The sequence below is a fragment of the Canis aureus genome, chromosome 8, assembly GCF_053574225.1.
Source record: "Canis aureus isolate CA01 chromosome 8, VMU_Caureus_v.1.0, whole genome shotgun sequence".
Classification (NCBI taxonomy): Eukaryota; Metazoa; Chordata; class Mammalia; order Carnivora; family Canidae; genus Canis; species Canis aureus.
This window is the reverse complement of record NC_135618.1, coordinates 22,790,241-22,804,537: the sequence shown is the minus strand read 5'-3', so window position 1 is coordinate 22,804,537 and position 14,297 is coordinate 22,790,241. Positions and strand designations below refer to the sequence as shown.

At 34.4% G+C, this 14,297-nt stretch overlaps 1 protein-coding gene across 4 annotated transcripts in view; it reads right to left on the bottom strand.

Moving 5' to 3' along the window:
• Positions 1-14,297, bottom strand: part of ABCD3 (ATP binding cassette subfamily D member 3) — a 76,921-nt gene that overhangs the window by 47,517 nt on the left and 15,107 nt on the right. For 3 of the 4 annotated variants that reach the window (XR_013384415.1, XM_077905496.1, XM_077905497.1), the window contains exons 2-3: positions 7,366-7,402; positions 126-224 (exon numbers count right to left, since the gene is read on the bottom strand). Coding sequence is in view for 2 of the 4 variants with exons in the window: in XM_077905496.1 (XP_077761622.1) it covers positions 126-224; positions 7,366-7,402 (136 nt within the window). In the remaining 2 variants the exon portion in view is untranslated. Of the gene's footprint in view, positions 1-125; positions 225-7,365; positions 7,404-14,297 lie in introns of those variants that run through there. The other variant, XM_077905498.1, reaches the window with a different exon arrangement.

The following is a 14,297-nucleotide window of genomic DNA, read 5'->3' as shown; positions in this document are numbered from 1 at the left end:
AAAATTTAGTAGTCTTCATTACCTACACAGAAAATATTTGACCTATAGTATAGTATATAATTTTATTGTTATGATATCATATAACCTTAAAAGTTAAACACTTAACATTGTAATTTAAGACTTACCTCCTTACAAAATGTTCTAGGGACCATGATTTTCAGAATCCGTGTGAGTCTTAAAAAAAACACCTTGTCCACCACAGCTCGCTCTTTTTTCCCCTCTTTCTATATTAAAAAAAAAAAAAATTAAGATATTTATAACAAGTAAGATTAAGGAACCACATTTCATCTAAGTCAATAGTAACAACTATCAAAATGGATATTGCATTTAGAGAGTACAAACATGAATTGTTCTTCAAACATGCTTTCAAGAAAATAAGATGTTATCAAAAACTAAATAAAGAAGTAAGAAGTTCTGGGCCACATGAGTATCTGGGAGAATACTGTAAGCAGAAGAAACAGCAAGTACAAAATGCCAAGGTGAAAGCTCATGTAATTGCTTTAGGAGCAACGAAATGGACAATCTGGCTAGAACTATAAGCAAGATAGAGTAGCAAAAGATGAGACCAGAGAGACAGCTAAGAAATGGTCAAGTACTTACTGACTATTACATACCACTTCCTGATTAACAGCAGAATGTTTTTAAAATCCTGAACAGTAATTTTCCTGATATTAATTACTGGAAACATTTAGATTCCTAGGTTTATCATTTAGCATTTCCAATATGCAATCTACCAATTCACTTTCTCTTCCTCATCAACTTAAAGACAAACAAGGTTTTTTTAATTCCTACAGCTCACATTCTAAGCAGGAGAAATATAAAAATAAACCAATAAATTGTTACAGATACACTAGGCAGGACCATGAAAAAAAGACTGATTCAGATAGGATAACAAGCAAGAGCTCTTTGGGGAGGTGACATTTAAGCTGAGACATAAATAAAGTGAAGCCATGTGGTAACTTTGGGGAAGGAAAGTAGTCAAGCATAGGGAACATCAAGCACAAAAACCAAGTGTTGAGAATAAACTCAGTGCACACACTGAAGAGCCAGACAGAACTGCTAAAACAAAGAGAAAAATGAGAGACACTGAAGAGATTGACAGGGTCTATAAAAGACCTCTGAAACCATAGTAAGGATTTAGAGTTTATCTAGTCAGTGTAGCACAAAATCACTGAAGAAACTTTGGAGCAGTAATTAATCTTATCACTCTCGGATGTTTCTTCATTTTGAAGGAACAGGAAAAAGTGAGATGAATTGGGTATGGTAGAGACTATTTACTTTTTTTTTTTTAATTTTTTTTTTAATTTTTAATTTATTTATTTATGATAGTCACAGAGAGAGAGAGAGAGAGAGGCAGAGACACAGGCAGAGGGAGAAGCAGGCTCCATGCACCGGGAGCCTGATGTGGGATTCGATCCTGGGTCTCCAGGATCGCGCCCTGGGCCAAAGGCAGGCGCCAAACCGCTGCGCCACCCAGGGATCCCGAGACTATTTACTTTACCACACCTGAAGTGTTTGGAAGATCACACAGGAGAAACTTCTTGCAACAGGCAACACACAAGAAGGATCAGATCCTCCTACCTAGCCCCTCCCCCCAACTCCCAGAATCACTGTTCACTTATTTCTTAACTCTTAATAAATACCCAGGGTATAGTAAAGTCTATAATTAGATTAGCTTTACTGTAAATATGTTTTATCTAAGTTGAGGAACCTGAAATAGTTTGTGTACTGAATGAGAATAAGAATAAGCTACCATCTATATGTCAGACATTGTGCTAAGTGCTTTATATTTATATAATCCTAACAAGTACTGAGTGCATTACAGAATCATAGACTAAGAAAGGAAATCTGAACGCACTGTGTTTCTAGAGTTAGATCAGAAAGACTAAGATAGATAAGGTCCAGCCTACCCTGTACCTGGAACAGAGTTTGGGTCTTTCAAACCTTATGAAGGTTGCAAATCTCATCCTACTGAATTAGAAGCCCAGGCTACTTCGTTCACACATGCATGTGCTCATTCATTCATTCAATAAATATTCACTCAGTTCCAGGCACTGTTCAGAATGATGGGAACACATCAGTAAATAAAACAGACCAAAACACTACTCACAGTCTATTTACTTTAGCTAGTCTATTCTCAAGCCAAATCCTATCACTTCAACAGAAATCTCCCCTTTTACTTCCCCCAAACTGAGAAAACATAGGAAGAAAAGAATAAAGACAAAGCAATAGATACCAACTACCTTTTAAAAAAAGAAAGGGCAGCCGGGGTGGCTCAGAGGTTTAGCACCGCCTTCCACCCAGGGCCTGTTCCTGGAGATCTGGGATCGAGTCCCATGTCAGGCTCCCTGCATGGAGCCTGCTTCTCCCTCTGCCTGTGTCTCTGCCTCTCTCTCTCTCTCTCTCTCTCTCTCTCTTTCTCTCTCTCTCTGTCTCTCATAAATAAACAAAAAAATCTTTTAAAAATAATAAAAAAAATTTAAAAAAGAAAGTTAAACTTCTACTCTCAAGTTTTTCCTCTTATCACTGCCTCCCTACCTCACCCCACTGCGCATGGAGTTAACACCCTTAAATAGAGTAATAATATAATGGCCATCTTCTGACTTAAATAGAGGATTACCTATTTCTAGCTTCTAGCTGCTTTCAAGAAATGATCTAAAAAAAACGAGGAAGTTTTTTTTTTTTTCGAGGAAGGTTTTAAAAAAAGATATAAGAAAGTCACATTGAAGCACTTTAAAATGTTAATTCCTCTTTTATTTCTGTTCCTATTGTCATCACTTCTAAATCATAAGCCACCTGTAAGCCTGACTTGATTTCCATTACATTTCAAGCCATGAAAGAATTGCATATATATTTCCTAAAGTCATCACAGCATGTTCTGCAAAGAAACACCTAGACCAAACAACTAGCTGGTTCAGAAAGGCTGAAATACCATGATGCTCTACCATTCTTGGCACATAATAAAATTCATACCTGGAACCAATCTAAAGGAGAGAGTACCTACAGAGACAGTACATTTCATAAACACTACTAGCTTCTTCTACGAATTCATTTTTAAATTCACAACTGACTTTCCCCCACCTCTGTACTTTCCAGTATTTCTTTAAAAATACAAAAAAATAAGGCAGCCTGGGTAGCTCAGCGGTTTAGCACCGCCTTCGGCCCAGGGTGTGATCCTGGAGACCCAGGATCAAGTCCCGCATCAGGCTTCCTGCATGGAGCCTGTTTCTCCCTCTGCCTCTGTCTCTGCCCCTCTCTCTCTCTCTCTCTCTGTGTCTCTCATGAATAAATAAATAAAATCTTAATATATATATATAAATACTTTGAGGATATCATTTTAAAATGTAAATTACTGAAAAAGCAAACCAGTAGATAAAGACCATTAAAACAGTTAAAGAAATTATGCAACCAGAAAATAATGTACCGAACATTCAGGAGGCAACAAGGTCAAAGAGCAAAGTGAAGTTCCTATTGAAGGGTCAATCAACTTAGAAAGGTGAGATGAACTAGAATGGACTGAAATAGACATCTGAAAAAACAAGCAAAATAAAAGGCCATATGGCACTGACAAGAGTATAAGCATTCCTGTATATTACTGGACAAAGTATAAATTGATACAGCTACTGTGTACCATCTATCAAAATGTAAAATGTACACAGACTGTAAAATGTAAAATAACTCAGCAAATTTACTTTTAGGAACTTATTGTACTGATATACTTGCACATATGTTTAAATAAATGAAGAACATTTGCACACTTTATATTATAAAATCAAAAACCAAAATGTGCATCAATGAAATTATATAAACTATATGAAATTTATGCAATGAAAATTCTACCCAATTATAAAAAAGCACTATTTATACAAAATCCTACAGAACAGTTAAATTAACTAGATCTACAGCTATCAAATATACATTAAGAGGATCTAAAAATATGCTGAAGAAAAAGAATGGTACATACCATGTATCATAAAATCATAAACTTTTTTAATATGCAAAATAATTCTACCTATATTGTTTATGAAGATATACATACATACACAAACCCTACTGGTATAAAATATGCATGGGAATACTAAATTTCCCATCTGAGTTTACAGTTCTCTAGAAATCCACCAATGTTTACCTTTATATATTTTAAATTTTATATCATGTATACTGCCATCAAAATTAAATAAGTATTTTTAAATCAAGTCAACTATTTCTTTATACTGCTAACTCTACTAAATTTTCCTCTCCTTCCTAAATTTCATGTGTGAAAACTGTACCATCTCAGCAAAATTATAAAAAATGTCAATGAAAAAAATTCCCTTTTTAACTGCTTTCCTTTGTAAATAACATTCGCTATAGAAAAATTAGAAAATTCTGATGAGCAAAAATAAGGAGCCTATACCTACCATTTAGAGGTATCAACTATTAATATTTTGCACATATCCTACCAGTCTTCATTTTAGCACATATGTATATATGTGTGTTCACTTCTTATAAATTTTACAAATGTGGTATAAGTATGCATACTATATTTAACCCTTTTGTCAAAAAATTCATGTAACCTAAAGTTACATTGCTCACACTATACAATGAGCAAATAAGTATATGCTAAAAAAAAGTTGTACAAAAAACAGAATTAAAAAAACCAGTGAATGAATTTAGTTGTACTGACAAGTTTTAATGATGTCCTAGAACTTGGAAGATATGATATGCAGATGGTGGATATAACTAAGATAATTAAGGTTTGATTATTCAGATATAATTTAGACATGAGAGATTATGAAGATGGAGATATGCCAGACAATGAGATAAGCATACCTTGTCCCATTTTTCAAAGTGAGAGAAAAAGATCATAGAAACCAAAGAACAGCAATTTTTGATATCAATCTTCAGGATATTCAGAGAACAGACATTATATGGAGGACTTGGGAAAATTTAAGAGATACTAATCACTAGAAGCCAGCATGAGTTTCCTAAGAATAAGTCATGCCTAACTCTTCCCATTTTCTTCTTTTTTAAGGACATTATACTAGTATACTAACTGACATGTATATTGTAAGTTCCATAAGGGTAGGGACTTTCATTTACATCTGCTACACACCCAGGGCCAAGACCAATTACGAGGCATAAATGAAGGCCTCAATCAATATTTGTTGAGAGACTGACCTAATAAAAGCATTAATAGATTATTCAAGGAATTTCACATTTCTTATAAAATTACTGTGGCCCTTAATAGAGAAGTATGAACCAGATTTTGCTATAGTTGGATGTAATTATAGCCAAATAAACCATAACCAAAAATAAGCAAACAAACAAAGATTAAGAGATGCCAGCGTAAATTTCCTTGGTCTTTACATAGTCAATACTATCAGCAATTGTGAAGAAGAAAGAGAAGGCCAATTTAAATTATGGATAATGTCTTCTACCTACCATACTAGAAGTCAGAATTACATTCAAAATTACACTAACAGGACAGACATACTACAGTATAGACTAATAATATTAATCCAATAAGCTGCCATATATAGGAATAAATTAATATTTAAAAGAAATCAACTGAGTTACCATGTGACGCAGCAATTCCACTCCTAGGTATATACCCAAAATAAACAAAAATACAGGTTGACACAAAAACTGCACATGAATATTCATAGCAGCATTATTCATAATCCTAAATATGAAAACAACCTAAGTTTCCCTCAACTTGATAAATGGATAAATAAAATGTTGTAAATCTATACAAAGGAATATTATTTGGCAATAAAAAGGAATGAAATACTGATACACATAACAAAACAAATAAACCTCCAAAACATCATGCTAAGTGAAAAGAAGCCAGTCACAAAAGAGCACATACTACATGATTCTTTTTAAATAATATGTCTGATATATAGGCAAATCATAGAAACAGAAAGCAGATTAATGGTTTTTAGGGGCTAGGAAAAGAGGGTAATCAGGGGTGATTATTAGTGGTAATGGAATTTCTCTTTGGGGAGATAAAAAGTTCAAATTAGTTAGCCACACAACTCTGTGAATATACTAAAACCATTGAATTATATCCTTAAATGGATAAATTATATGGTCTTTGAATTATATCTCAATAAAGCAGTTATTAAAAAAGAAAAAAGAAATCAACTGATGAATGCAGATGTATGGAATCTGTCAACAAAGTTGTTCATCAGAAAGATACCTGAAGATTATAATTCATAATTCAACTCAATGTAAACAGCAGTTAGGGCCAAAGAAGTAAAAATAATTTTAGGCAGAATTTCAGCAATAAAGCTTTCATAACTAGATATGTAATAGTGCTGATGTATTCCACACTAGTCATAGAACTATGTTGTAGTCTAAAAATAACGGCTAGACAAACTAACCAGTATAGGTCCAGAAGAATGTATACAGAATTGAAAAAGGATTGGAAACCATGACAAGTTAAGAAACACTTGAAGGAATGAGGGGTTGGGAAAAAAAGACTTCAAAGATATGACTATCTTCAAACAATATGAGTCCATTAGAGAAAATAGAGCAGCCCTGTCCTGAGTGGCTAGGAAAGACAAAATACAATCAATCACTAAGAGGGCAGAGGGAAAGATTAATCTCATCGTGGGCTATAATTAATATAGCTTATCAAATGAATAGATTGCTTATCAAATGAACAGATTCACGTAAATACTAGAAGTCACTTATCAAGGAATCCTATGTCAAAAATAATTGCTATAATATACAGCAGAGTGAAGATAATAGTTAAGTTCCCTTCTAATTCTAAAATTATATGTACTGCTTATCAAATGAATAGATTCACGTAAATACTAGAAGTCACTTATCAAGGAATCCTATGTCAAAAAGAATTGCTATAATATACAGCAGAATGAAGATAATAGTTAAGTTCCCTTCTAATTCTAAAATTATATGATTTTATCCTAATTCAAAATTATGTAACAAGGGATGTCTGAAGGACTCAATAGGTTGAGCCTCCAACTCTTGGTTTCAGCTCAGGTCATGATTCCATGGGTCTGGGATTGATCCCCAAGTGGGTCTCTGCACTCACTAGGTAAGGGTGCTTTAAGATTCTCTCCCTCTGGGTAGCCCGGGTGGCTCAGCGATTTAGCACCGGGATCGAGTCCCACGTTGGGCTCCCTGCATGGAGTCTGCTTCTCCTTCTGCCTGTGTCTTAGCCTTTCTCTCTCAATCTGTGTCTCTCATGAATAAATAAATAAAATCTTTAAAAAAAAATAGATTGTCTCCCTCTGCCCCTCTCCCTGCTTGCTCGTGGGCTCTCTCTCTCTCTAAAATAAATAAATAAATCTTCAAAATTATGTAACAAAATAAATACATACGAAATCCCAAAGAGTAGATTAGTTAAAACTTTACCTCATTGTTCTGTAATGGTGGTTTTCCATTTTTCTTACTGCAGAGAAAAAGAAAAGAGAGCTTTATTTGCAAACTGTTCCCATCATAAAAGTTACTTTAAGATATCAGAAGAATATACTAAATTCTCCCCAAAAGAGAGTTCCTTCTTTTTCATATCACACAGAGACAGAATATATTAAATATGTTTCAGTTGCCCCTTACTCAGTATTATTTATAGAAAGTGCTCAATAAATATTAACTACTACTGTATCAAGCATTATATTAGTAATTTTTAATATACACACACTCATTTTATAAATTTTCCCATGGAGATGTGGAGTCTATTTTGCTATCTTTGAAGTAAGGCTTGGCCATATGAACTGCTTCAGTCAATGGGATATTAGCAAGCTGATGCAAGCAAGGGCTTAAAAAATATTTGTGCCTTGGGCCCTCCTCTCTTGCTGCTGGGAATCTTCTCCCAGCCATTTGAGCAATCCCTGGTTAATAGCCTAAAGGAGGAAAGACCTGTGTCATTAGACATTACAAATAAAAAAACTGCCTAAGTAAGGAAGTGATAGTTCATGCTACTCAAAGTGATTAATCAGGCAATTACACCTAGGTCTGACCACTAATCCTAAACAGTAATATAACTAGGCTTAGGTTCTTTTTATAACACACTACCATAGGACTCTATGCTTCTATACAACATTGATCACATTTTAAATCTCCAGACTGATTGATAGTTCCTCCCAATAAATCAGTTTCGTGAGATCTTGAGCTACTGCAGGTTGGTCTCTCCAAAGTAGACCAGAAGTGGTACTTGGGATACAAAATGTTTATGGGGGATTAATACCTATGAAAGGAAGGCAAGGAAAGCAAGTGTGGACAGAACTGAAACTGATGCAGGCCCAATAAAATTTCAATCAATCATGGGACACCTGGGTGGCTCAGTGGTTGAGCATCTGCCTTCAGCTCAGGGTGTGATCCTGGAGTTCCAGGATGGCACCCCACCTCGGGCTCCCTGCATGGAGCCTGCTTGAGTCTTTGCCTCTCTATGTCTCTCATGAATAAATAAATAAAATCTTTTTAAAAAGTTTTTCAACCAATCAGGAAGGAAGCCCTGTAGCAAGTACTGTCCATCAGAGGGCTCTGTGAAGGGTTGAAAGAGCCAGGTCTTTTTGCCTTTATCTTGCTTGGTCTACAAATCCATGCTGCTCCAGGGAAGGCATGAACTCAGGCAAAGTGGCTCTACAACTAAGACAGACCCCAAGGTGTGGCCAGAACGGGTTACTTGGTGATCCAACTCCTTACAGCTGGACAGTAGGCCCTTCTTCAAAGGGGAAACTGGGTAGCACACCTTCATGTCTACTATTGAGGGCATATATCATTCAATCCTCTATGTTCAACACTTAGTTGAACTCCATCAATGTGTAGAATGAACACTTTCGATAATAAGATACCAGGTCACTGAAAAAGGCTAGAAAGCCAAACAACTACAATTCAGTAGATGCTCCCATTCTAAAAGTGCTTAGCTTTCTTATTTTTTTCTATTTTCAATTGTATTACAGGATTGTTTATGTGTTTTAAAGTTTTTATAAGATTGCAAAGCTGTTTCAGAAAATGCCTTTATATATGTTCAGGCATGTACAGTTAATTATAACCCCCTTTTATAAGGCTTTCTAAATTCCTCCTTTCAAAGAATTCTTTAAGGTTTTCTATCAATGTTCTCAATATTGAAAATATTAATGATATAAAGACATATAGATCATTAAGGATAAATTAGAACAGTATGCTAGAAACCTATATTGGGTAACATTTTTTCACTGGAAATGTCATGCTAAAAACTGGAGAGAAGTTAACTTACTTCCAAAACTACGATCTACTAGTAGGCAGATTCAATTCTAACAAATATTCAGTATTTTCCTTTTCTTGATTTTTATCCTATGAAACTAATAAAGGGGGATCCCTGGGTGGCGCAGCGGTTTGGCGCCTGCCTTTGGCCCAGGGCGCGATCCTGGAGACCCAGGATCGAATCCCACATCAGGCTCCCGGTGCATGGAGCCTGCTTCTCCCTCTGCCTGTGTCTCTGCCTCTCTCTCTCTCTCTGTGACTATCATAAATAAATAAAAATTTAAAAAAAAAAAAAAAAAAAAGAAACTAATAAAGGCTATAAAACAAAAGACATAGTCTACTCTTGTGTATTCCTTTTGGCTATGAAAAGATCAATTTATAAGCTAACTACATTAAAATAAAGGTATTCAAAATGTTCAAAATATGCTGATTTGCACACTAATCGCATGATTATCTGTAATATCTACAACAATCATTAATCATCAGTTGTCTTGTTACACTTGAGAATATAAAAAACTTCATTTAAAGATAATACAGATATTACATGTTAAATAAAATTTTTATAAAAATAGCTTTATTTTTCCAAACAAAACATTTAGTAAGGAAAGTGTTATTGTTTTACATTTTGGAAAATCTCATTAATGTCTGACTTAATACAAGAAGACTGGGTTCTCATATTAGAGTCTCCATTCTTGCTACCTATTGTGATAGAGATAGATAGTTGTAAAAGAGGAGTATTTTCATAACTGTGGATATTCTTCCTGGATACTGTAATGTTACAGTGCAGTCTGGAAACCCTATCAATGAACTTTTGTACCTTATACAATAAAATCTATTGATCACATTATATTTACCCTTCCAATGGATCTTTTATCCATGCAAAATTTTGTAATATGCATTAGTCTTTTGGAAAATAACGATCACCGAATTGTGTAGTAGACTTTCCAAATGTAATATATATTATGCAATATTTTTTAGAATTATATTTGTTAATACTGCCACCGATCTCATCAGAACAGTCTTAACCATTGGGAAGCTATCGAGCTCATGGTGGCAGAGACAAGTTTTCCAAATTCCAATAGTCACTTGAAAGCTTAAATTGTAACATTAGCAACAAACACTGCAGTGTTTCCTTGAAGGTACTATAAGAGAATGTCTGCAATATTCAAGGCCAAATAACTATAGTTATTTAGTCATTCTTTCAGATAAAAATGATGTTCCCCCCAAAAAAGTGGCTAGTTAGCTTAGAATTCAAACTACAGGTGTGTTCCCTCAAGATAACCTCTGCATTACAATATGCTGCAAGAAGTGCTTTGTGCCAACTTCTCCTTTTTCTTTGGCAAACACATTAAAAAAAAAAAAAAGACAAGACCAATAACCAACTATTTATAAAAAGTATAGGAAGGATATATCCAAGAAATGGAAGGGTCAGGTTCACATATGAAAATCAATCCATAATTCATCTATATTAACAATCTAAAAAAAATAACCATGATATCAATAGACATACAGAAAAGGCCTTTGATAAAACTCAACACCTATTAATCATAAACTCTAATCAAACTAGGAATAAAGAGGAATTTCTTCAATCTGAAAGGGACATCAACAAAAACCTACAGCTATGGGGCGCCTGGGTGGTTCAGTTGGTTAAGAGACTGATTTCAGCTCAGGTACTGATCTCAGCGTCCTGGGATTGAGCCCCTCCCTGTCTGGCTCCTTGCTCAGCGGGAAGTCTGCTTCTCCTTCTGTCCTTCTGTCCCTCTGTCCCTCCCCCAACCCCTGCGTGCACACACGTGCTCCCTCTCAAATAAATAAATAATCTTTAAGAAAAAGAAAAAACCTACAGTTATCACCATATTTATAAGACTGAGTCTCCATTCCAGAATATGGCCAAGATGCCAATTCTCATGACTTCTATACAATACTGTTATTGGAAAACACAGTGCAAAAAGGTAAGAAAAGAAATAAAAGGTACATAGAATTGGAAGGAAGAAGTAAAACTATCTTTATTGCAGACTCTATAAACATCTATACAGAAAATCTTAAGGAACCTGTAAAAAAGCTAAGTGAGTTTGGCCAGGTTCCAGGTATATCCATACATAAATATCAACTGTACTTCTATATATAGGCAAAGAACAATTGGAAACTGAAATTTTAAATATATCATTTACAAAAGCATCCAAAATATTAAATATTTCACAATAAATTTGGAAAGAAAAAGAAAATGTGCAAGACCTACATGCTGAAAACTACAATACACTGCAGAGAAATCATAAATGACTAGATTGAGAGATGTATCATGCTCATGGACCAGAAGACTCAACATTGTTAACATGTCAATTCTCCCCCAAAATGATTTAGAAATCCAATGCAATCCCAATAAAAACCCCATCAGAGTTTTTTGCAGAGAGTAAGAAAGTGATTTTAAAATTCATTTATAATTGCAAAGGACCTAGAATAACCAATAGATTTTGGAAAAGAACAAAGTCAGAAGAATTGTACCTCATTTCAAGGCTTAACATAAAGCTACAGTAAACAAGAGTGTGTGATACTAGAGTACAAATATAGATCAAAGAAACAGAAGAGTCGAGAAAGATAGACACATATATAGCTTAAGACAAAGGTGCTAAAGCAATTCAATGGGGAAAGAATCTTTTTAACAAATGGTACCAGATTAACTGGATAGCCATATGTTAAAAAAAAAATTAACCTTAACATTTATTGCACACCATATACCAAAAAAAGTAATCTGAAGTGTAAGAGCTAAAACTATGAAACAAAAGAAAACAGGAAAATGAAAATTAAAAAAAAAAAAAAAGAAAATGAAAATTAAGACCACAGTGAAAATTAAGCAGTGAGAAACCACTGCTTATGCCCACTAGAATGGCTCGGATTAAAAAGACTGATCACACCAAGAGTTATCAAGGATGTGGAACAACTGGAATCTTCCTATACTGCCGATGGGAATATAAAATAATACAAGCACTTTGGAAAACAGTTTGGCAAATTTCTTAAAAAGTTAAACATACACTACCATACGACCCAGTCATTCCACTACTAAGTATTTGCTCAAGGGACATAAAAGCATATGTCCATATATAAAGTCTGTTCAAATGTTCATAGCAGCTTTATTTTTAATAGTCAAAACCCGGAAACAATCCAAATGTTCATCAATAAGCCGAAGGATTAAAAAATTGTGGTAGATCCATAAAATGTACTCAACAATTAAAAAACAATTGATACACACAGCATAGATAAATCTCAAAAGCATTACACTGAAAGTAGCTAGACAAAAAAAGTATATAGCATATGATTCCACTCATGAAATTCTAGAGCAACCAACACCAATCTGTTGTTACAGAAAGCAGATCAGTGTTGCTTCAAGCTAGGGGCAGGGAGAGGACTGACTACAAAGGGGCCACAAGGGAACTTTGGGGAGATAAAATGTTCCTTACCTTGATTGTAGTACTGTTTCACAGATGTTATATATCAAAACTCATCAAGGTGTGTACTTTAAGTATCAACAGTTTACTGTGTATCAATAAAGTTTCAATAAAGTAAGAAAATTAAAAAAAAAAAAAACCTAACTGAAACCTAGAAAAGACTTTTTCCTAAGAACGTAACAGAATGTGTTTTGTTAGTCCTTTATTTTTGCAGAGGTGAGGGAGAGGAAAATGGGAGTTAACTGTTCCTTAGTATTCCCAGCAAAACATAAAATAGACAGGAACTTTCTCTAAAAATGGAAGGAGACAACTATAAGACTAGGAAAAAGAAATTGTCAAAAATTGAAAGAAGTTTTTAGGTAAGAGCTTTCAAACAAAGTAAAAAAAGACACAATTCTGAAAACTTCAATCAGAATTTAGTTAACCAGAACAGTATTTTTGACCCTAATGTTTTTCTCATTTCATTCTAGGTGAACTCGGCCAGTGTTTCCTAGACTTGTGGTAATGTACGAACCTCTTCTAAAGGGGAAAAAAAAAAAAAACTCTTCTTACAGATCCTACTACTACCTTAAATTTTGTAAATTATACAAATTATGTATAAGCAGAAAATTAAGCATATACTTTTTTTTTATACCTCTCCTATACACATATCGTTTAAAAAACAGGCAAAAGTTTTAAGGCTAATAAAAATGGAGTCAACATTCATTTAAAGTGACAGGTGAAATAACATTGCTACAACTAATCACTAGTGGGAGTAGAAGAATAGAAAGAATTATTCAATCCAGTTGATGTCCAAGATTTTTTTTAAATCATTATTATTCTTTTGTAAACAGTGAATTGGTTTTAAAACACTGCTTCATTAATGTTGATAGGATAATCAATTTATTAGTATATTCCAAAACAAAATTCTAAAAATTGAATAATAGTCAATGAATACATCTGAACTTATTTTCCTACCCCAAATCTCTTCTTCACCTTCTCATACTGAACCTGGGCCCTAACCCAGTGAACGTACCTTCACCTACACCACCACTTGAATCAAAACTTGGGAATTATTCTCAGGTATTCTCCCTTTCTCTCATACTCTTCATACCCAATCGCTCTCTATGTTCTTCTCTTCATCTCTATTGACAAGACTTCAAATTGGGCCATCAAAATTTCTCACATAAACTACTATAATTTTTCCACCTCCTTTCTACATAGTTTCCTTTTCATCTCTAACTGCTTTCAATTCACTTCCATAGCCATATCAAATATCGTGTGTGTGTGTGCATGGCACGCTCAACTGAGGTTAATAAGGGCAGAGGCGAAGACCTGAACATACAAAGCAACTCTGGGAATGGAAAGAAAGACAGGAAAACTGTCAGAAATGACATGGTGAGGGAGTAGATCAGAGCTGGGAACTATAGCTGACCCTTCACACAGGTTTGAATTGTGCAGGTTTACTTACAGATTTTTTACAGAATAGAACTGTAAATATATTTTCCCCTCCTTACGATTCTCTGAGTAATAATTTCTTTTCTCTAGTGTACATTATTGTTAAGAGTTATTGTAAGAATTATTGTAAGAATGTAGTACATAAGACAACACACTGTTAAGTGTTAATCAATGTTTATGTTATCAGTAAGTCTTCTGGTCAGTTAATAGTAGGATATTAGT